The sequence below is a fragment of the Eutrigla gurnardus genome (genome assembly GCF_963514095.1).
Source record: "Eutrigla gurnardus genome assembly, chromosome: 22".
In the NCBI taxonomy this organism is placed as follows: Eukaryota; Metazoa; Chordata; class Actinopteri; order Perciformes; family Triglidae; genus Eutrigla; species Eutrigla gurnardus.
The window spans coordinates 1,943,588-1,968,587 of NC_139933.1; the positions used below are offsets into that span (position 1 = coordinate 1,943,588).

The 25,000-nt window shown below is 45.3% G+C and overlaps 1 protein-coding gene across 1 annotated transcript in view; it reads left to right on the top strand.

The window, feature by feature from the left end:
* Window positions 1–25,000, top strand: part of cacna1g (calcium channel, voltage-dependent, T type, alpha 1G subunit) — a 148,838-nt gene that overhangs the window by 49,959 nt on the left and 73,879 nt on the right. Inside the window, 2 exon segments of the mRNA XM_084002159.1 lie at window positions 11,391–11,502; window positions 16,803–16,936. Coding sequence (XP_083858285.1) covers window positions 11,391–11,502; window positions 16,803–16,936 — 246 coding nt within the window.

Here is a 25,000-nt window from a genome sequence, read left to right on the forward strand (position 1 = left end):
TTTCCCTTTCTGAGAAGCTATCGAGGCCTTTAGCCGTGGCTTATTTTCTTTGTATAATAGAGCGCTCACTGCCAGAGGATCGGCTTGGCTGGGAGGGCAAAGTGGAGCCGAGGGAGGGAGTTCTGCTCAGGGAAGTCTGCTGTTCTGGGCCTCCGGTTCCCCAGGTCTCTACTGGAACGACTGTGTGTGTGTGTGTGTGTGTGTGTGTGTGTGTGTGTGTGTGTGTGTGTGTGTGTGTGTGTGTGTGTGTGTGTGTGTGTGTGTGTGTGTTATGGGGACTTTGATGCATTTCAGCGTTAAACCTTTGTTTTTGGTGCTGGTTGAGGTCGGGGTTAGGATGTAGGCACAGTGTGGTTATGGTTAAGTTTAGAGAATTAATTTGAGTCATTAAAACAATGTTTCTGTGTGTAAATAAGCATGATAACTATGAATCAGTTCAGTCACGGAGGTTTGAATCTTTCCTTACGATTTGATTCGAGTCACCAGCAAACGATTAGAAGATATTAGAAGATCAATATTTCCATGACGATATGACTTGAGATACTTAAACACACATTGAAATACATTATTACAAATAACACTTATGTCAGCCTGGTTGTCATTAGTGTCAGAACCAGATTAGAATGAAACATTTGAAGATAATTAGACTAAATGTTGTCTCTGGAGCAGCAGAGTCATCATATAAATCTGACAGGAAACGTGAAATAATGAATATTCCTGAGTGACGTTTCTAAAGAATGAAGATCACAGACGTCAGTCAGCATCAGTCGTTCCTCCCTCTGCTGATGTTATTCACTGCCTGCAGGTAGAGGGAGGAGGGCTTCTTCTCAGCCAGCAGATACGTTGACAATAATTTATGAAGGTAATAAAATAATAACACGGAGGCTCTGTAGTCTGCACTAAGACGGGCACCACCTTTATTATTCCACCCTCTCACTCCCACCAAATCAAACCGCACCTCGGCGTCCGCTGACGTAGCGCGAGACGCACCATATTTCCCTCAGGGGGCGCTAATGAAACCAGGACTCAGGTCCAGGTCGTGAAACTAAAAGTAAAATAGACATTTCATCACGTCGGTCAGTAGTCACTAACGAGTCGTTAGCATGGCTGTACGTTACACGGCTCCTTAAATAGAAACGTGCAGCAAATCAAAGCTCCACACAGAGTCTCTTCAGATCCAGTGTGACTCACATATGCTGAGTCATGTGTAATTTAAGAGTAATTTAAGAGAACAAAGGTTGTTATTATGGATTTTTTTCTGCTTGAATTGAAATGATTAGAGAGTAACGGATCATTTTGTAGCGTTAGGTGTGACATTTTTCTGACGTTGGGTTAATCGAGCACATTAGTAACGGAAAAAATGTAAGCGCGGTGCTTTTTATTATATTATGACATCATCGTAGATGAAATCATTGGACGTCAGCATAAGTTGAGCGTGTCTGAATAACCATTAAAAGGTGTCTGCTTTCAGGAGAGTGTCACATGACCATGGTCCAATCAAAGAGACCAGGTTTTATCCCGCCCTTTCATTGTCATGCAGAGTTGATTAAACTGGTTTCTGTGGCAGACGACACTCACATCCAATAATCACACATATATAAATATATATATATGAATAGCTGAACATCGGAGGTGTGTTTTAGCACCAGTAATGAAACAGAAAGCTCGTATCTCCCGGCGTCTCCTCGCTGCCAGCACACTTTGTGATTCAGGACCCGACGTTGAAATCCACTTCTTTATTTCATCCTCATTCAGAGGAGAAGACGGAGAGAACACGATGTTCTGTGTTTTTTAAATGAGAAAAAAGCCCCATAAAGAAAGAAAGAGCTCCGGTGTTACAGGTGTAAAAACTTTTTAATTTCTAACTACGTGGCAAAACCATCCTCACTCAAGGTCCACTTACTAGCCTCGTGATGTCATCGACAGCTCTGGAAAGGTCATTGAGTTGATCTGAGATCAGTTTTGTTCAAAACAAAAAAAAGAGCTTTCATGCTCAATGATGGACAAAAGTAAGAAAATCAGTCGTTTGTAATAAATCCCTCAGTGAACAATATTACATCTGCTTCTGATTCAATCTTTGTGTATTTAATCCTTTCCAACACTCGAGTGTGCAGATAAGCTTTTTCCCGCTTTCCCCCCGCGTGCGTCCATGTGCATGTCGTCATCGCACACGAGCTCGGCGCTGATTGCTTATTAGCTTCTTGGAGTATCTGACCCGCATCTAACACCGGAGCGTCCTGCGGCGTGCACGGCGGCGTGCACGTGTTGCGTGTTCCTGCAGACTACAGTAGCGTGCCTCCGCTCACTTCCCCTGACGTCAGCCTGCGCTCTGATCCGGGATCAGATCAGCAGCATCGATAACGCTGACCTCGTGTTAACCATGCTGATTCTGGCGCCGCGCCACATTTCTCTCATATCGTGACTTCCCTCCATTTGCATATTTTCTCTCGGCTCGTTCTCCTCGCTTCCCACTCGACCCTCCATTTCCTCCGAGCTTCTCTGATTCCGTTCGCTGGTTGACCTCCGTCTGACTCCTGTCTGACCTCCGTCTGACTCCTGTCTGACCTCCGTCTGACCTCCGTCTGACCCCCGTCTGACGAGGTGTGCTTCTCTTCTCGTCTTCTCCCCGGAGACCGAAGGGCTGATTTGTCTGGATTTCATCAGGCGCTCATCTGTGTGTGTGTGTGTGTGTGTGTGTGTGCGCGGTTGTGCATTTCGATGCAATGAATGGAAGGAGGTCTGGAAATAGATTCCCTTATGAATGGAGTGACGGCGGCGGCCGGCTCGAGACTGAAGGAGAGCAAGAGATCGTTGAAGTCGATGCTTCATTAATTAGCAGCTACAGGAATTGAAACCCTGTGTATCACACACACTTTCTGACGGATCGGTGTGTGTGTGTGTGTGTGTTTTAAACCTACAACAAAAAAAAGTTGGGGATAAAAAAGGCGGTCTGCCGGGGATTAAAGACTCACACGGCCTTCGGATCAATTATTCATTCCTCATCTCCCTCCCTCGCTTTCGGCCCGTTTCATTCGCTTTTCTCTCACCTTTCAATCTTTGCTTTCTTTGTGTGGTGTTTTCTCCCATCTTCCCCCTCCTGGATGTGAGATATGAGACATGATTTCTGGAGGAGATGATCCTCTCTTCACTCATCTAATATGCTTTCTGTTCACCCACGCTCACACACCGTATAATCACGGGCTGCACAACCACATTTTCTAACTCATTTCCACTGACATATTATTTCCACCTGGTTGCACAGAATGTCAAGTCTCTCCTGTAGTGGAATTAACATATTATAATGCCTGCTGTTCTCGTGATGGCCCGCTGGCAGATGCAGACATAACACACAGTCGCCGGCAAAACGCTGTTGAACTGAAGCTTCGGCTGCTTCAAACCCACCGCTTGGTTTTTGTCATAAATCCTCCAATCACCTCAGAGAGCTCACTTCTTCCTTCCTCTCTCCTCCTCATCGTCTCCTTTTCACACATCATCTTTCCTTACAGTTACATCATCTGAAAAGCTCATTTTATACCCAAAAATAAGTGGGCAGCGAGGGGGCGGGGCTTAGCAAAGAGCCAGTTCCTGCCCGTGTGCTTGTGAGCTGAGCAGCAGAGCGGTGTAATGGCTACTGAGGATAGCCATCAGGTCATAAAGCGTTCAGCGTGAGGACATAAGTGGCACGTAAGAGGTTACTTAGCCTTCAGGAAACTGCTGAATCGGCAGTCTTCCATCGGTGCAAAGGAGCCGTTTACTGAGCAAATAATGTACATCGTAAAACGATACTGCAGGAATTAGCATAGCTGAAGCTCCAGGGCCGCTGTGCGTCGTCTCCCTTCCACCTTCCTGCTGAACGTGCTGCAGGAAGTGAGATTTCCCAACCTTACGTCACCGAGCCGGCTCTGAGAGTGTGAAATCGTTCTCCCACCGCCTTCGTCTGCCTTCTCACATGTCGCTGTGCTGCAGTTCAACAGGAGAGTGTTTTTTCACTGCAGGTATTATTACATCACGCTACGCTGACCTGAGATCAGACAACTTCGATGTTGCTCTAAATCTCGGGACGCATCGCACACATTTCCAAACGCCGTCTGCAAAAGTTGCTCTCCGTTATAGCTGCGACTGCAACTCGGCCCCATCGCCACGGCTACAGACGCCACAGCACTAGAGATGGGACTTCACAACACTTCCCAATCATTTCCCAGTTGCTAAGCAACTCACAGTCTGCAGTGGCAAGAAAGAGGGGTGTTTTCCTGGCTGATGAGAGATGTGTGTGTGTGTGTGTGTGTGTGTGTGTGAGCGTGGAGAGAATCTGTTTGTGCACTGAGCCAATTAGAAACTCCCCCCTTTGGCGCATCCATATTATATTATTATATTTAAACGTGGCTCCTAAAAGCACACGGCAGCAGTTCCCGAGCTGCACGTCTCCGAGGATCCCGGTTCGGTCGTGGATATCGACGAGGCAACATTGTCAAGTCAGCCTTTTTGTGTTTTATTCCTTTGCCACACCAACGTAAAAAAATTGATCTCGACTCCGTTCCTCCCAAGTGTCCCCATTGTGTCATTGTACTAGTTGGAGTTTACTGCATGTATGCATATTCATGAGCTGGGAGACAAAGTTGCTGTCGATGGGAGTATGGAAACGGACAGCGTCTTAGAGGGGGAGGGGGGGGGGGGGGGTTATCAATAATGTAGCTGTGAGTTTCATGGTTTGGTCGGATGCTGCAGAGACGATACGACGAGTGTTTTTCCACTTTTTTCACGTTTCGTCTGTCGCTCTTCCTCGTTCTCTGACATGTTTTTTTTCTCTCCTCACATGGCCGCCGCTGATACAGCCGGCGTAAACAACATGCCGCTATTCCCCCGACCCTCCTAACTCCCCGGCTCCTGACTCAGGCGGCCGATAAGCCGCCTCGCCGCTCCGCTGTAACACCCCGGCCTCTTAGCGTGGATGCTGAGGAAGCTTATTCACTTAATACTCATTTTAAAGGGTTTGATCGACACTCAGTCACTTATTGGCAGGTGTGAAAACATGGAGTTAATGCCAGCATGTCCTGATTTCAACTACTGCAGTGTTTCTGAGGTCACATGCAGGCGTTTTAAACCAATAGACTACAAGCGATGTTAAAGCCCTGCAAAACACCTCCAGCTTGGCAGATCCTGTAGGTTTTTATTAAGCTTGGATGTCCCACATGCCCCGTTACCTCCCATCAATTTAACAGCCACGACGATGCGAGTGCTGACACTGAACACAAACATGGAGGCCTGACAATCCCAATGAGGTTTAATTCAAGCAACGTGGCATCTGCCCTCGAAATGTCCTTTTTTTTTCACTCATGCTTTGAAGCAAGAAAGAGTGGGACGATGCAGACAATATGCTCTGTTTTTGCAGCAAAGATCAATTCTATATTTACTGCACATGAGCTAGAAACAAACGTATCCAGTAATCTAGACAGAAAAATATATTTTTAACACTCAGATCACAAAATCCAGTCATTGTTTCTTCCTGTAAAAATATGCCATTTGTTGCTTTTTGCCCCGTTTTGCATCCCCGATGTGCCGTAGATCTTCTCAACTCCGCCCGACCCCGATCTTTGCATCTGCAGCGAACGATTCCATCAGACCCCAGATCTGCTGACTGATCAATAACGGGTAACCGTTCTCCCACGCAGGCAGACACATAAAGACGTGTGAATGCACGCTCATGCACCAGCAGAAATTCTCACATTTAAGCGCAGTGACAGTGACGGATCGCACATTACAAAGGGCTGCAGCGGTCGCTCTCAATTTTTAATGAACATCCTTCCCCCTTTTCAGCTCTCTCTCCCCGTTTTCTTTTATTTCATTCTGGCATGTTCGGCAGACTTCCTCTGAAACGAAGGAAAAACACGGCTGGGAGACGAGCAGAGAGGTGAGACGGCGGCAGCTGTCATCTCACTCTTCAGCCGGAGATACCTGGCTTCCTGTTTTGCACACCGCCCCTGTAGAGTTGCTGTGCTTTCTGTGGCTTTGTCAAGTTTGTCTTCTGAAGGTCTGAAGGGAAGGCTTTACATTCCTGAGGCGGAAAAAGGAGAGAAAACGGTTCGGAAAGCCACTGAGGAGAAGCAGAACTAAGACTGTTTCATCGCCGCCCTGATGTTTCTGGACTTCCTCCCTTCCTCCCCCCCTCCTCAGGAAAAACCCCAAACAACACATTTATATTCAATTGACGAATCTCTGTAGTAGAAATGAGAAAGTAGTACTTCTTCTTGAATCATGTGACGGCTTTGATTGTGTTTTAGGATGATAAAGGGTTAAAGTCGGTTTCTCTAATGAGACAATCTTTTCCTATTATGTTCTGCACCTGCAGATCCAAACCTTAACGAGTGAAGAGTCTCGTTAAGAAACACAGTATTTCTGCAACCGGGACTTTTTTAATGGAACAAATGATGTCCTACCAGCCAATCAGTGTTGTGTTGGTACCTGTAATTGTGATTATCTGGACTCCTCCCGTCATCTGTCCCTGCGTCCGTCTGTCCTGTCCTTCCTGCTGCTCCGGTCCAGCCTTTAATGAGGGGACACATGACCTCACTTCCTGTCTCACCTCCAAGCTGCTTCCATGCACCGGACACCTCGAGTCCACCTCTGAAGACTCTCTGTCTGTGTCATGGCCTTTGCTTGTCCTCGGAGCTTTGATCTGAATTCTTTTCATGAGCATCACGGGGGATTTCACCAGGTTGCATCAAGCAGCCTCGCTTACTGTCCCGAGTAAGCAGGAACCATGTTTGAGAATGTTCTTTTAGCTCATACTAAGATGAATCCAGACTTTAGCCCAGAAAGTGTTGCACCTCTTCCTTTGGACATCATATCACGCGGGCCGTGAAACAGAGTTGGAAATTAAGAATCTCTCACTTCAGTTCAAAGTGTGCCAGAAGATGTTCTACGGAAGCCCATTGGGGGCTTTATTCAAATTAAAATGTAAGCTTGAAAGTGAAAGTGTAATTGCACAAAAGCTTTGTGCATTATTTCGATTAATTTAACATTTTGATGATGAAAAGAATTGAATATTTTCCACTGTGGTGTGGAATACGACTGTAAAAATGTAATGTAAGAGAGTTTGAAATTAATTTATGGCTGCGAGGAAACGAAGAGCATGATGGAATATTTTTCAGAGAAAGACTCGACCAGTGGAGTTATGTGCTGTTCTGAACGTCAGAGCTGAGATGACGTACGACTGTCTCCAGTGAAGAGAGATATTGATTTGGTATATTTATATTCACCGTGAGGCGTTCAGGTGCAAAATAGCTCCTCTACAGTCAGTGATTGACAGTTCTCTCTCACACACTCGGCTGTTAAAATAGTATTTCCCTGAAAACAGTCTGTAACGTCGACGGACGTCGTAGACACTGCCATGCTCCCTCCTCCCTGAGAGATCTGGATCTGGAGAACGAGGACTTGTGTGTGTGTGTGTGTGTGTGTGTGTGTGTGTGTGTGTGTGTGTGTGTGTGTGTGTGTGTGTGTGTGTGTGTGTGTGTGTGTGTGTGTGTGTGTGTGTGTGTGTGTGTGTTATACACACGATGAATAATATCTATTCAGAGCAGCTCCTCGCCATCGACCGCCCTCCGACTGTGTGTGTGCTCCTCACCGCTGACGATCCATCCCGACTCATGAAAGAAAGCTCAAACTTTTTCTTTTTACACACCAAACTTTTACTCTTTTGGAACTGTTACCTTAGTTCACACACACACACACACACACACACACACACACACACACACACGCAGACACACACACACACACAGACACACACGCACACTTATTGTTTGTTTCCTGCTGTCGGGTCACATCATTAGTGGACAGAATCAGAGTGAATCAGCAGTATGAGGCTCGCATTGTTTTCCCTTCATTAGACAAGAAGAAAGGGACATTAGGTGTGTGTGTCTGTGTGTGTGTGTGTGTGAGCGAGAGAGAGAGAGAGAGAGAGAGACTACTTGTTGAGGTGACGATGAGTGTGATGATGAAAGTGTGTCGTTGGTGAGGTTGTATTTTACGATAGAGAGTATCCTCTGATTGAATCCATCCTTCTCTCTATGCTGATACCATGAAGGTGTGTGTGTGTGTGTGTGTGTGTGTGTGTGTGTGTGTGTGTGTGTGTGTGTGTGTGTGTGTGTGTGTGTGTGTGTGTGTGTGTGTGTGTATGTGTGTGTGTGTGTGTGTGTGTGTGTGTGTGTGTGTGTGTGTGTGTGTGTGTGTGTGTTCATGCTCATTGTTTAATTATAGACCACCAGCTGGGGAGACAGAGGAAGAGAACGAGGGCCGCAGAGGAAGACGTATTGATTGAATCAGTCCGATTATTCATATTTAATGTCGTCTTTCTGTTGGAGCCACATTGATTTCTTTCTGTTAATACATGTTTTTTTATTCAAGGCCTCCAATAAACAATACATCTCATACACTTCACTGGTTGCCAGGGTCTGAAGTTCACCAGTCTGCTTCATACAGACAAGGGAAGCTTGTGTGTTGAAACCTCTGGTTCTGAAAAGTGAAGCCAACGCTGAAGTGCCTCACATTTCTCATTTGCATTCTCTGCTGGTTTTCAGAAAATTAAACTAAGAGCAGCGGCTCAAAGTCTACGACACCGAGACGATGAGTTGGAAGATGCCAAAACGGTTGGCGAGCTGCCGTGGGGGTTGTCATGGTGACCGATCGTTTATTGATTATAGCTGCTTTAAGAACGGGGTTGTTTGATTTCCTCTGCCAAGGAGTTGATTTACTTTGTTGCTCTGTTCCCCTGTTTGGAGTCCAGAGTGGAACAGACATGGTGTTGCTGGTTGCTGGTTGCTGGTTGCTGGTTGCTGTAGTTGTACTTTGTACTTTGTTGCCGTCTTGTTTTCTTTGTGTTTTATCGTTAAAGTTTTCATGCTGACCCGTTCAGACCGAGGACGCACCTTAATGAGGACAACTTTACATTCCACTGTGGTGCAGGCAGCGTGGTGTATAATAACAATAATAATAATCATAATACACAGGGTTTGAATACATTTTGCTGCCGAAAAATTAAGAAGGGACCAATTACTCCATGAAATCTTAATATTCTATTTGTATCCATGGTGATATCAGCACATCATAAGAGCCTGTTTGTATTTCATTATATTAGTTTTGTGCAAACAGCATGAAAGAAACCAAAGTGACCTCTGAAGTTTGAGTAGTGACTTCGGAGGTTATGTAAATTCATCTTTTCCTAGTTATTCATAGGTATTTCATAGTCCCTATAAATACAACATATGAATATTTATATCATGCACTGAAAGAATGTAAACTTTTCTGAACTCTGTCTCATCCTTAGAGTTTTCAAATCTATTTCTGCAGTACATAAACTTTATGGAGCTTATGCTGACGTAAACATGAACATCACATTCAGAGCAGCAGACTGTAAACGTCTATTCATCGTCATGTCGTTTGCTTCCTTGTTTTCTCTCAAACATGTCATTGAAACGTCTGTGAATGATGGAGAAGACTGTAGTAAGTAATACTCCATCTCCTGGGACGGCTGAGGAACTCTAACGGCTTGAATAAGTTCCTGAAAACCAGCCTGATATTTACTCAGGAGATGACGAAGTGAAACTTTGCTGAACTTAAACGACATCGTGTTTCGCTCCGATGTAGGTTAATGATCACAAAGACGGCTCGTTATTTTTAATTAGCCCCAACTTCTCGGCCCGTTTTACCGTAAACTTTCTGCCGATGCAGCTGCTGCGTGTCAACAAGCGTTTGCTCTTCCTAACAAAAAAAAAAACCTTTGGGTGCCGCGGCTCTCAGACAACAGGCCCGTTGCTTTGTTTCCTGTTTAATGATCCCACTCTGCGTCGCCATTGATCTTTTTAATTGCATCCCTTTGGATTCGCACACAACTTTGTGTGCGTCCTCCGTCGTGTGACATAATCCTGCTTCATGCCTCCGAGGTCATGAGGTAACTCCACTTCCCCTCCAGCCTTCGTCTCTAGTATTCTATATCCCTGTTCGGTCCTGTATCATCGGATAACCCTCGGAAACCACTTTCAAATTGGATGATTCTGCAGCACATGATTAATGTCCGAGCCGATGCTCGGAGCCAACGCAGGAAGCGGCGTGCCCTTCTCCTCGCAGCGTAGAAAAGTTACCTTTGACTTTTCTTATTCAAGAGGCAATGATTTCCCATCAGCGGTGATTCACTGCAGGACTTCCATTACGAGGTGGGACTCACGACAGACGGATTAAAAATAGAATCAAAGTCCCAGTTAAATGAGCAGAGGCCAACATATCCTTACTAGCGATGGATTAAACCAGAGCAACAACAACAACAACCTCCAGGGTTCCTTCTGACAACACGACTGCAGAGTGTCTTCAGTGACTCGCCTCGCCTGCTAAACGGACACATGTGTGAAAACACAAGCGTTCTGCTTCACATGTGTGTTCTCAGGAATCTCCTCCCCGAGACGTGATGATGACAAATGTTCTGCCCGGTGACGAGGTCGCACTCTCAGCTGGAAAACACCACTCTGCTGTCTAACGTATCAATGGGATCGATTGGATTTAAAGCGGTGGTCTACATCCTGAAAATCAGATTTAAATAAAGCTTCCCGCCCCCCAACCAAACCCCTCCCCTCGGTGTTCCACCATTGGAGGAGGCGGGATGACGAGGAGCAGGGGAGACGAGGGGATTGGATGGAGGGGACGAGCCAATGGGAGCCTTCTGGAGCAATGGCTCCCATTGGTCAATTTCTATGCAGGCCTACGGCTGATAGACTGAATTTTATTCCAAATCTTAGACCATAGCTTTAACTCACATCTTTGCTGCTGAACACACATGTATATATACAGTATAGTATGTATATATGCATGTTGACCTTACTACACTGTGTACATGGTCAGGTTATATGTGAGGTGATTTAAAGAGAAAATGCATTTGTTAGAAGCTTGTTGTTTTAGGTTTTAGTCGGATATCTAGAAATCTCCTCGACTATGAATTGCTTTGTTGTACAAATATGGAGCTGAGATATGAGTTCCTCTGTTTCCACAGATCGTCTGGGTTTTATTTCTGAGCCCCGGAGGGAGATCTGGCTTCCCTGTGGTTGTTGTTGTTGTGTCGGCGGGGAGGCCACGCTGACCCGTCCACATTACGGGCCGGCGGGATGAACGAGCAAGTGGTGGCGAATGCGATAAAAGGAAGACAGGTCGTTTGTCCTCACGGGCCGGCGTGCACGTACATTCACAGTTCACGTGCACACGCCTGGATGACAAACAGTGTAGTCCGTGTAACATTGTTCCCCCCGGCTGGACGCAGCGTGCTGGATGTGAATGTGATGTATTGCTGATGCCTGCTCCATTATTTGAATCTGAGTCACGTGTGTTTTCCTGAACTTCCTGTCCTCCACGTGGTTCGAGCGGGCGTCCATGCTGGTGATCCTGCTGAACTGCGTGACGCTGGGCATGTTTCATCCCTGCGAGGACATCGTCTGCGACTCGGACCGGTGCAAGATCCTGGAGGTAAGAAGACTTTTATGATCTCAAGATGTTTTTACGCTCATGACTTGTTCAGCTTTTATTTCCCAAGTGTGGAAATGTTCTTAACGGCGGGGTTATAGTATTTCCTGGATATCAGGATACCTGTTCATGTACTAAGGCATTATACACCTACCTTCTTAGTGTTTCTACGGCAGATTATTCAGCCAAGCAGAGGATCTCTGAGAGGGCTTCCTAAACCAGACTGGGACGATATTCCCATCACTCCTGGCCTTCACAGCTCCGTCCATTTGCATGATCTCAGAGGGAAGATAAACAGCAGCACTGTGTGGAGGCGGTCCCATTAATGTTCTTTTAACCCAGCGAACTCCTAATGTTGTTCTGTAGAATCCAAACGTTTAGTTCTGAACAGATCGGTGTTATCTGCCAGCGTTGGTCTTCTGCAGTGAATGGATAATGTGCTGGCAAATTGGTTCCAAATATATTGAATCAGAACAAAGTCTTCTTATTTTCTCGTCCAGTGACTCAGCGAAATTGAAACTCTCCAAAAAGAGAAATCTATCATTTAAACGAGCGGGGCGCAACTCAGAGTGTACCTCTGATATGAAACTCAATTTATCGGGTTAGAAGTTTACTAATCATAGTAATCATACTTTCAGCAAACGGAATGCATAAAAAAAATGTGTTTTTTTGTAATGAAATCATTTTAAAGGAGGATGGGAAAATGAATAACAGGAAAATAAATAAAAGTAGTGATTGAACCAGAGGAGTCGTCCGGCTTTAATATCACAAAGTGTCTCTTTTTTTTTCCAATTTGAATTGAACACGTTCTGCTCTGAATGCTACAGCGCACATTTAACCTTCCGCCGTCCCCCAACAGCCTGCACGAAGTCAGTTAAGTCGTCGCCACGGCAACTTGAACGCTGGGTTACAGAAAGAGACTCGGAGAAGAAGTTGGCAGGCTGAAGCCCTGCTGCATCGTGGACACGCGACGCATTCAATTCCTAATGAACTTTAAAATGAACAGGCGAGGGGGCGGGGTTTCGAGGCTCAGAGGACAATATTATCTCCCTCCACCTGCCCCTGTTGTCCTCGCCACATGAGGCTCCGCCTCCATCACCATCGTAACCCCCCAACCCCTTGTGATGATGCACACAGGCAGCATTAGCATACAGAGTGGCTGGGATTTATTTTAGGAAGAGGCAGCAGGATTGACGGCGCGTCTTCGGGCCGAGGAGAATAAATAGATCCATAAACAAGGTTCTACCTGTTGGGATGCGTTTGAGTGCAGCTGGAGACAGAAGTCTTCCTGCATTCATCAGCAGGTGCTTCTGGGAAACGGATGCTATATTAAGCAGATCCATGGAGTTCTCAATAAAGAGGTCACTTTGATTACTTCCTCTGTTTATTCTTCTCTATTATAGCATAAAGTCACGTATTTCTAACCAGATCAACTGCTGCTAACAATTTACTGCAATGCTTTTTTAATGAGGAAAAAAAGAAAATATTTTGTTATTTATTGACAATTATTTTCATATTGACTTGATCTGTTGTATATTCACAGTCACTTTAGCAGGGAAGGGACTCGCTGTGGACTTCCTCAGATCTCCTTCCATCAACCTCCCCCCCCCCCCCTCCCCCCTGCATCGACTGGCTGTTGAATATTTAACCAGCATCATGTGCAAAAACACATATGGTAATATTTGAATCACGCGCAGGAATCTTTCTGATCTGCTGATTGCTCATCAAGGACTTCAGCACTTCTTCACACTCGATAGCGTGACCGTGCATACGTTGACTCTGGAGGGTTGGAAACCAGCCCCCCGGAGTCGTTAGGGAGCGTTAACGGCACTCAGCGCCGTGTTTTAACGGCACTCAGCGTCACCTTTAAGTGCACTCGACACATAAAGGCTCCGTCCACGAGGTGACGACAGGCCGTCTGATGTCGGCACTCCACCTGACGCCATTCATGCACATGAAGCTCGCCGCCGTCCGCCTGGTGACCACGTGTGTTTAGACTCCCTCTCAGGCAACGTGAACAGTCACACACACACACACATTTTACTGCAAGCAACCTCATTTAAAATGACACGTTTACACACAGGGATGCTGCGGGAGGCGTAACCACGGCAACGGGAGTGAAACGCCTTCCTTGGGAGGGAGAGAGAACATTTATACAAATTATATAAAGTATTCATGCAGTTCTGTTAAATTAACAAACATTTAATAAAAAGGATACGTTCTATTAATGTAAGGAATAAAACAAATAAGAAAGAAAGACACTTTGCCGCATCACAGGTGGAAAGGTTAAGGTGTAAATAATAGAATTGACTCCATGGAGTCCACACCGTCACTATACTACATGTATAAATACCTCATGTTTGGTACAAAGAGCAGTAGGAGGAGGATGTATCTGTGCTGTCAGGGATTCTGCAGCTCTCATAATGTCTGAGTTGCATTTTACGGTGCTGGCGTTGTGCTTCCACTGTCGCACTGTTATGGATTCCATTATTATGGGCCGTGTTATTGATTATACCGTTTCAGAAGTCAAAATGCTCACACACCGACATGCTCTTACTTTGTCCCTGAATAGTTCTTTAGCAGTGATGAGTGCCGCTTCCACAGTTGAGGGTTTTTATCCCACTTTTTTTTTACAATTGTTGTTTAAACAGTCGGCGTCTGCTAAGTCTCTCCGGTGAACAGGAAGTGGAGGCTTCTTTTTCTTTCCAGCTCTGGCAGCAGCAACGGTGCTTTGTTTGGAATAAATATAGAAGGATGAGCGGCGCTCGTCTCCCACCTACACAAAACACAAAGACTATACCTGCTGCCAAACCGTTCATTGACAAACGATCCCTGAGAGATGCCACGCAGCAACCACGGCGGCAATCAGCAACAAACTGGAAAGTTTACCACCCATTAAAGGGTTTGGATATTGCCCTTTACGTTATCTGATTCCCGTTCTGTGAGGCTCGTCTCAACTGGGATTATGTTATAAATAACTTATTTACAGACTTTTCACGCACACTGTGAACGTCTCATTCTTCTTTCTTCTCCCCAAAAACTTGCAGAAAATGTTCAACATAGTTCAAAAATAGGAGGAACCAGCAGGCCACTTGTGTCTATTCCCTGGCTGGCTTGTGTGTGTGTGTGTGTGTGTGTGTGTTCTCTGGTCTCCACATGGAGATGAAGATAGACAGTGAACACACAAACAGACACACATTTCCTTTTCTGGTAAACACCCTGTTTGGTGTCAGTGTCAGGGGACCTTAGAGATCGTAGCGTGTGATTGGTGTCGGAGCTGCGGAGCTTCTTCCTGCGTGTTTGGACATTAGATCCGATCCGTGTTCGCCACGATGGCGCAACATGCTTCACGCTCCACTGATGTGTGATACAAGTTTTGGGGAAATCAATATCCTGATGGCGGAGGCCGTGAACGCCTCAGGCCGGCGTGTCCTGCTGACTGCCATGCATTTAAAAACCCCAGCTGTGTGTGTGTGTGTGTGTGTGTGTGTGTGTGTGTGTGTGTGTGTGTGTGTGTGTGTGTGTGTGTGTGTGTGTGTGTGTGTGTGTGTGTGTGTGTGTGTGTGTGTGTGTGTGTGTGTGTGTGAGAACCATCTGGAATGTTGAGCTGATGTCAATTTACCAAGCGTCCCTGAAGGCTTGGTCCCACGTTGCATGTGTTACAGAATGCATGTGTTTTTTGGGGTTTTCACAGTAAAGATATAATCCGCCTCACCCCGAGTCTTAAAGTGGATTCTTCCATATCGTTCTGCAGCCATGCAAAGCTTCAGCTAATGCAAAATAGATGAGTAATTACTCCCCAGCAGAGACAAAGGGAGCGGCTCCGCCAATAAAACAAAGGACGGAGGATTTCAAGAGAATGCCATGCAGTCGTTTCTGGCTCAGCGTGGCGGTAAACTATTTCTACTCTTCTCTATTTAACGCTTGTCCTCGGGGCGGGTCTTCTGTTGGACGTCCTGCTGTCTATCAAGCCCCTCCAACTAAAACAACTGGATGAGGTTTAACAGCAGCAGGTCGCACTTACTTCCTGGAGTCTGCGCTGGTTGCCTGGCAACCTCACAGGTGACTAGCAGCTTGAAAAAGGCCGTAGCGAGACCGAATCCAAATTAACTTCTTTTGTCTATAAACTTCTCCGAGACACCCAAAGTTAACGTTTGAAGTTCAAGGTTATGTTTCTCCTCCTGAAAGACATCTCTTTATCTTTTAGTAGGGAAGGAAAGCTTGATGGTTGCCTGGCAACCGACGGAGAAAAATAAAGTTTACTTTTTAAGAATTCCAAACACATTTCCAGCCTTTTGACTGCGTTCATCGAGCCATACTTAAGGGTATTATATAACATATTATTTAAAAGGAAAGGTGGTCGAGCAAATATATAAGCTTGGATTAATAAGCTGACGTGGAACGATGAGGGCTTTAAGTATATGAACAATAAAAAAGCTGAGATATAACCATGGAACAGCACTTATAATGTAATCTTATGTCATCCAAACTGGCATTGATTATGAATAATAATACAACCAATAATAACATAATGGTTGCAGCAGTGGGACGGTCCACATTAAATCTGGATCAAACAGATACGATCTGACACACAGACACACACACACACACACAGACACACACACTGACACACACACACACACACACACTCTGACATTCCCGTGTGAACCTCTACATGCTCCTTGCAGTGAACTTTGGAGTAGCGAGCGGCTAGCCGGGCCGAAGCTAACAGGATGGGATGTATTTATACATGTGTTTGGATGAGTCATCCATCAGTGGGAGTCCTTCATCTCCTTCCAGAAGCTCTTCTTTCACTTTTCCTGACTTTGAGCTGCATTCTTTCCCCTCCTCCTCTCCCCTTCCTTCTCTTCTGTGTTTTCAAATGTACTCGTACTAAATAGATTTTCTTTTTTCATATTTGGAGAATGACTTAATCAGTTAAGGAGGGGGGGGGGGGTTCTTCTTGGGTCCAGTCTGGTAATGATTGAAGGAGTCGAAGCTCAGTCCGACAGCTAGACAGTAATGAGGGCAAGAATACTGATTAGTGCAGGCTTGTTCCAGGTTATTATATACTCGTACCCAACACCAAACCATCCTCAGGCCGGAGGACCCTCGAGCAAGGCACTTCCACATCCCCTACAGCTGCTCGGAGGTTGTTGTCTTTGTATTCTCCTCCTGATAGCAGGGCAAAGAGAAAATCAGGAATGAATACAGTCTAACATCACTGTTAAAGGTTCTCTTCTCTCTGACGTTTCCTCATCTCGTCCAAATTGAATTCTTTTTTTTTGTCTTTTTTTCTGCAGAAATTCGATGACTTCATCTTCGCCTTCTTCGCCGTGGAGATGGTGATTAAGATGTTGGCTCTGGGGATTTTCGGCAAGAAGTGTTACCTTGGAGACACGTGGAACCGCTTGGACTTCTTCATAGTGTTGGCTGGGTGAGTTCCACACACACACACACACACACACACACACACACACATGCAACGTATTTGCGTAGTAATCGATCTGCGTGTCGGGACGCTACAATGAAGCAGGACAGAATGTAGTGGATGTGTTTTGGAGCTTGTAAATGTAATTGTCCCCAGAGCTCGGCGGGCTGCAGGCTTTGTCTCTGCTTCCCGCCTCCGGAGCAGATCAAACAGACCGGATTGGAACCGCCAACCTGTTAGAGCTCCTCTAAGTAACATCAGGCCACTTCCCTTTTGCTTCGCTTCTCCGGCTTCGTCATTCCGCACATTTAGCCCCAATGTCCCGTAAAAGCCTTTTAAATAGAAATCGGTACCAAGTGCCCCCTTTTTAAATTCCTAAGTGCTCGCGATCTGTCAAACAGCTGAAGGGAGTGAGATCAGATCCAAAGCGTCAGGGTGTGAATGTGTGAGCTCCTTCTTTTTATAGGTCGACTGTGTTTTGTGTGTGATTTCTAAATGCATGTTCAGGGGCGTGCTGCGTGCATGCAGCGGCCGACCCCCCGCTGTGACACGCAGCCGCTGATGCACGCACCGTAATTTGATTAAATATGTTACAGAACATAGCCCGCTGCTTTCGCTCTGACATTTCCATCACACCACACCCCCTGCTGCTTTTTAATGCCATCCGTCTGCCACGGCTTCTGCTGTCCGTCACCGGGAACATGGCACATGTCCTTCAGTGTGTGTGTGTGTGTGTGTGTGTGTGTGTGTGTGTGTGTGTGGGGTTGAGATACATTTCCACCTTCACACCTGTAAAGCTGGTAGCCGCAGCCAGGTCGCCATCGTGTTTGTTAACGAGCCCTTTGCTCTCTTTACACCTCACATCTGAGTGGAAATCATCCGCCATCGTAGATGAGAAAAGCTGCGTCCCGATTGGCTGCCGTCGCTCCGGTAACGGCTGAATCAGCGCCAGAGCGGCAGAAGGAACTAAAGAGTTTAATGTGTGATGTTCAGTCATTAATCCGGAGATAAGACGGCCAACAAAAGGAGCTTTTAATTAAAACGACAGCAACAGGTGATGAAAGCTGCTCATTGAAGTGCAGTTATGATGAATACTTTAATAGATGGAACTATAACGTGCTGGCTCATTGTTGCAGTGAAGGATAGGATAAGCATAAAAAATAAGCTGTAGATGGAATATTAGTCTGTGGGATTTCATATTAAAAGATAATGGCAACAGACATTTTATGAATTGCGATAAATTAGAATTAATAAGCTTAACCTTGAACTAAGCATCATCAATGTGTGAAAAATGTTTTGTTCATTATGTAAATATCACATCTAAGGCTGCAACTAACCAAGGAAATCGTTTCATAACTCAACGGATCTTTATATGGATTCATCCGTCAACAGATAACCATTTCCCAGAGCCAGACTGGATTATTTAATTTGCTAGTATTCACTTAATAATAATATTCACTTTAGAATGGAGACTTCTGGATGATTTCCTTTTAAAGGATCACTTCAGCTCTCATTGCATTATGATAATAAACCCTGCGTTGACATCCATATCATATTGTTGAATACCTTTCTAAGAGTAAAAGGAGCCGTTGGAATACACTGTGGTTCAGCTAATTGTAATTATTCAACATATTGATTTCGGTTTGAGCATAATTACTGTGAGTCCGTTCAGAAACGTGTGAGTCATGAAGCGTTTAAGGTCAAAGGTAAAAGTCTGGAGGAGGCAGCAGCCTTCTCTGGGATTAGTGTCCATTCACAAAGATGAACACTGAGACAGCCATCCGTTAAAAGCGTGCATGAGATTTATTTCTTCATTTGAGCAGCGATAGTTGGTTCCACTATTATTGGATGTTTGACCTTAATCATAATGATTATTTCCACGGTTTCCCCTCGCTCATGGACCGTGATCTTTCAGGCTTTTGCTGCTCAGTTGTGCTGCGTCTGAGGCTCACCTCATTATTAAAATCATAAAAAAGGTTGTTATAGGTTGAGTGTGTGCATCAGAGCATGAACAATATTAACTGTGACAGAAAACATGGCACAAGGAATAAAGTAGAGTAGAAATGTCACGTACAGTATGTTGGCTCACATGAAGAACTTGCACTGAAACATGTAATTTTACACTTTAATACATACATACATACATACATACATATACATACATTCCATCTTCAATATTATATCAAAACTATGACATATTGGCACAAATATCTCTAAATGTGAATAAATCCGTTGAAAATGATCGTTACATGGTGTGTGGGGTGAAGTCCTGCCATGCCTCTCTCTTTTTCTTATGGCAACAAGCTAAGCTATGCTGCCGTTTGATTGGTTGTTAAACGTCCAATTCAATGGACTGTCAATGGACGCAGGATCTGAAGGGGTTAATAGGGTTTGATGTTTTGATTTAATGCGTTGCCATTTCTGGACAAACATTAAAAAAAGACAAATCTCATGGGAGCGTAGAGGGAGATGACGGTAACCTAGGTAACATTTGATAAATATCCCGGCAACAGTTGTTGGGTCTGCAGAGTGAGGCTCTGATGAACTGTTTGTTTCTTTCCGAGAGGATAATTAGAGCTAAGCTGCTTTTTCAGCAGGTCTTCACTCTGTCCTCCTAATCACCTCGCTGCCAGGGGGGAGAGCGATGAGCCTGCCGAACAGGTGGAGGGTGGAGACGGGGAGGGTGGAGGGAGGAGGCCGGCTTTTTGGCTGCTGAATGTTGGAGGGAGTTCAGCTTTGGGGCTATACTGTTGCATTTACATGATAAAGAAACATTTTCCTGCTATGAGTCAGTTTGCAAAGGCCTGGAAAGGTTTGATGTTGACCTTATTTCTGGAGATAATGTCCCTTCTTCCTGTGCTCCCTGTCGTCATGCTTTATAGATTAGGTGTACAGTTATATAAATATCTAGTTTTCTTTTATAAAGAAGCATTTTATGGAAGTAATTTATTCCCTTATTCTGGGAAAGATGGACCGCTGTGGGCGGAGTTGTTTTATATATATACATATATATATATATATATATATATATATATATATATATATATATATATATATATATATATATATATATATACATCAGCATGTCCACATTGTGATTGTGACTTCCTTCCTGTCGCTGCTGATACCTTCCATTGACTGAAGCCGCACTGAAACATTAAAATGTAACGGGACGTGACACGTCTCATCACATATTATGAACTGGACAATATTCTGCTCCATAACATCCTGTTACAAACCGAATATTGCATTTGTTTTCTCACGCAGTTCCATTCATCTTCTAAAATGTAATAAATCAGATTGGTCTGTCCATATCTATTTATTAAACGGTTCAAAATAAGTCAATTTGCACCACAAAGAAGCGATTGTACCATCGTGTAGTGAAACTCTGCTCTAGATTGAATGACTTGAGAGTGTTTTTGTTTATTTATTCATTGATTGGTGATGCAGCCGCAGCCAACAGCCGAGGGAGTCTAAATAGGAGAGTGTACCAGCACTTACTGCAGCAGACAGGCTTCCCTATCCATAGTACATCGATCGGACTTAACACTCTCTCTGTGGCTGGAGTCCTCCTGGGGAGACACTGAAAGGATAACCGAGGAGGAGGAGGAGGAGGAGGAGGAGGAGGAAGGGCAATGGATTGATAGAGAGGCAGATGGAAGAGGTTGGACCTCCCTCGATATGTAATCTGACAGTTTAACACTCATTGTCAGTTTGAGTATATGACTTTTCATGTAACTTGTATATTTCACAGGTCATTTATAGTAAGTTACCTAGAAAGAACACATGGCTGCAATGCAGTAAGATAGCATAAGATGCTCTGCTAGGTTAGCCTCAGTGCTGCTAGGTTAGCCTTGGTGCTACTAGGTTAGCCTCAGTGCTGCTAGGTTAGCCTTAGTGCTGCTAGGTTAGCCTTTGCGCTACTAGGTTAGCCTTGGTGCTGCTAGGTTAGCCTTTGTGCTACTGGGTAAGCCTCAGTGCTGCTATGTTAGCCTTTTTGCTACTGGGTTAGCCTTTGTGCTGCTAGGTTTGCCTTTGTGCTGCTAGGTTTGCCTTTGTGCTACTGGGTTAGCCTTAGTGCTGCTAGGTTAGCCTTTGCGCTACTAGGTTAGCCTCGGTGCTGCTAGGTTAGCCTTTGTGCTACTGGGTTAGCCTCGGTGCTGGTAGGTTTGCCTTTGTGCTACTGGGTTAGCCTTAGTGCTGCTAGGTTAGCCTCAGTGCTGCTAGGTTAGCCTCGGTGCTGCTAGGTTAGCCTTTTTGCTACTAGGTTAGCCTCGGTGCTGCTAGGTTAGCCTCAGCGCTGCTAGGTTAGCCTCGGTGCTGCTAGGTTAGCCTCAGTGCTGCTAGGTTAGCCTCGGTGCTGCTAGGTTAGCCTTTTTGCTACTAGGTTAGCCTCGGTGCTGCTAGGTTAGCCTCAGTGCTGCTAGGTTAGCCTCGGTGCTGCTAGGTTAGCCTCAGTGCTGCTAGGTTAGCCTCGGTGCTGCTAGGTTAGCCTCAGCGCTGCTAGGTTTGGCCTTCTGTTACCTGGGAGGCAGAATCCAGGACAAACTGAGCCCACAAAGTTCTTACAACCGCTTGTTAATCCTAATTGCTGCGAGCGCACGATCATAAATAAAGATATGATTGCATTTTGGCAGCCGGACGGTCAAGTGACACTTTGGGCTTCAGTCCTGGTGAGAAAGGCGTTGTTGTTTGTTACTTTTCTGTCATGATGGGAAAACAAAAGCAATCCACCATCAGAGTAGCAGTATGTGTTGCTGTCTTTTTTCTTAATGTTCCACACAGTATTCAACAGAATTTACATCATTTTAATGTTTAGTTTGAGTAGTTTCAGCTGTTGTTTTGTATCTCTGATAGTTGATATTTAAAGAGCACTGCTGAATCAAAGGTTCATGTATTTTGAATTAGCCGGGATCCCACACAGTTATCATACGATCACACGCATATTATTGTTTGATGAGAGAGGAAAAGTCCCTCCGGCACATTAGCACATTCATGAGGAGGCTGTTTTTGTTTGGTTTGGTTTGACCCGGGACTATTCTACACCAAGCAAAGACACAAAGCTGCATTTTACAAGCTTTTTTCTGTTGCCATGAGTTGGGTACGATTACAAAATAATGAGCTTCCTGGAGGGAATGACAGTAAACACAGCTTTATGTATTATTAAATATGCGCTGCTTTTGCTGATGTCTCCTTCTGGTTTTATCCGTTTTAATGCGGCACCTCATCACACGTCACGCCTTTATGTACGAATGCATCTCTGACTTTGCTGTTTGACGGGCTGGAAGTCTGATTTTTGCAAGAGAAAAGCTGCTCAGTTATGGACCATGAAGTTGGTTAACATTTGGGTTAGATAAGCAGCAGAGTGGGTTGATGGCAGAACGTGTTGCTGATGAAAGGCTTTCAATCTGATTCAGCACGAAAACACTCCATCTGTCTGTTCTCTGTGCTTTCTCCTCCAGCTCGCCCTAATCACATGACCTCACTTTAATATGGTCACACTCTCCTCATTAGCTGACTGTGACCTGAACATGTGTGTGTGTAAGAGTCACTCCTATGAACCGCCTCACACACACACATCCATCACTCACGATTCATCTGGGACATCCAGCGTGACAGCTTTCCTGTCACTGCTGTGGAGGCAAATACAATGCAAACAGTATGTGACTGAAGGAATATATCCTGTGGAGAGAACACACACACACACACACACACACACGACTGGTTAGTTCCTAATAAGTGATAAATGACAGGACGGATTACGATGGAGGAATGTGCAGCCGCAGTAGTGAGGCGGTTATAATCCAATATTCTAATAAAGCAGCCCTCAGACTCCGGATCAATCAAAGAGCTGCTTCCTGAATGCATTTCTCAATATTAATGATTATGATTCAATATGTCGTGGATAAATGATTTCACGCCAGGGTGTTTGTGTTTTGTGTGCTAATGTTTAATCTAGTCAAATAGCCCCAAACACACACACACACATACATTGTACAGTATATATATACAAACAATGTATTCTAATGTGACTTGCATGCATACATTTGGTTATGGGTTTGTTTATTTATCGTGTTGATAAAGCGACGCTATGCCGCTAAAGATTACAAATAATAATGCATTTTAATTGCGTGGTGCTTTAAAAGGTACTTGAGGGCACTTTACGTGGTAATAAAAACAATAACAGAAACAGTAAAAGCAATAATGGTGTAAAACAAAAGGACTGCAATGAAAGAGGGAGGCGGCGGACTGGGCCTGCCCCCCCCCCCCCCAGGTCTGGTGCTGGGACCGGGTAAAAAGTTGGCGTTGGCAGATCTGAAGTTTGCAGTTTGTGGAGGGCTCATGAGGAGAACTCTGAGCTGGATTCTTGGGTGGAGTTTTTGGAGGACCGGATGTGATCTTTGGGTGGTAAACGGGGAGTTGGGTGTTGACATACCTCTCTAATAGATACACAGATAACTTGTGAAGTTCATAAATCTATTGTCTTAGCAACATTAGCATCCTTTTGATGTCGATATTCTCCTTTCTTTTACCACTGTGTTGGTCTCCACCTTCTCCTGAAGGTTAATTACCTTCTAAATGCTCCTCTATCTCCACCAGCCAGTCTGTGTAGTATTTAGTATTTCGTGCAGGTTGTGTAGAAACACCAGCACAATCCACTGAAAGAAGAAGTTAGTTTTTTCATTGTCAAAGATAAAATAAATGTTTCTCATTCCAGCTTTAACAAAAGCCGACCAGCAAGTCCTCCCTCAAGGCTCCGCCTCTCTCTGTATTTTAAACATCCATCCACTTACTGTGCAACCAGACAAACTGCATCATTATCAGCCCTCTACATGCTGATCAATGGGCCGCTGTGATACTGAAAACATTACACCACACCGAAGCCATTCGTCACCTCAGTGTGTGGCGAGAACGCCCCGGCCGCCTCGTTATTTATTCAGCAAATGTATTTCCAACATTAATCATCACGTTATATCTTCCCTGCTGAAAAACAAACTCCCCCCTTTAAACTAGAGCAAACTCCATCAAAACATGTCCATTCCATATACGTCATGATTTACATTAAAGTATCATGAGAGGCAGGCAGACGGGTGGACAGACAGACAGGAGAGAAGGTGATACAGAAGGGTGGACAGACAGACAGGAGAGAAGGTGATACAGACGGGTGGACAGACAGACAGGAGAGAAGGTGATGCAGAAGGGTGGACAGACAGACAGGAGAGAAGGTGATGCAGACGGGTGGACAGACAGACAGGAGAGAAGGTGATACAGACGGGTGGACAGACAGACAGACAGGAGAGAAGGTGATACAGACGGGTGGACAGACAGACAGGAGAGAAGGTGATGCAGACGGGTGGACAGACAGACAGGAGAGAAGGTGATGCAGACGGGTGGACAGACAGACAGGAGAGAAGGTGATGCAGACGGGTGGACAGACAGACAGGAGAGAAGGTGATACAGACGGGTGGACAGACAGACAGGAGAGAAGGTGATGCAGACGGGTGGACAGACAGACAGGAGAGAAGGTGATGCAGACGGGTGGACAGACAGACAGGAGAGAAGGTGATACAGACGGGTGGACAGACAGACAGACAGGAGAGAAGGTGATGCAGACGGGTGGACAGACAGACAGGAGAGAAGGTGATGCAGAAGGGTGGACAGACAGACAGGATAGAAGGTGATACAGACGGGTGGACAGACAGACAGGAGAGAAGGTGATACAGACGGGTGGACAGACAGACAGGAGAGAAGGTGATACAGACGGGTGGACAGACAGACAGGAGAGAAGGTGATACAGACAAGTGGACAGACAGACAGGAGAGAAGGTGATACAGACAAGTGGACAGACAGACAGGAGAGAAGGTGATACAGAAGGGTGGACAGACAGACAGGAGAGAAGGTGATGCAGACGGGTGGACAGACAGACAGGAGAGAAGGTGATGCAGAAGGGTGGACAGACAGACAGGAGAGAAGGTGATGCAGACGGGTGGACAGACAGACAGGAGAGAAGGTGATACAGACGGGTGGACAGACAGATGGGTGGACACACAGACAGACAGGAGAGAAGGT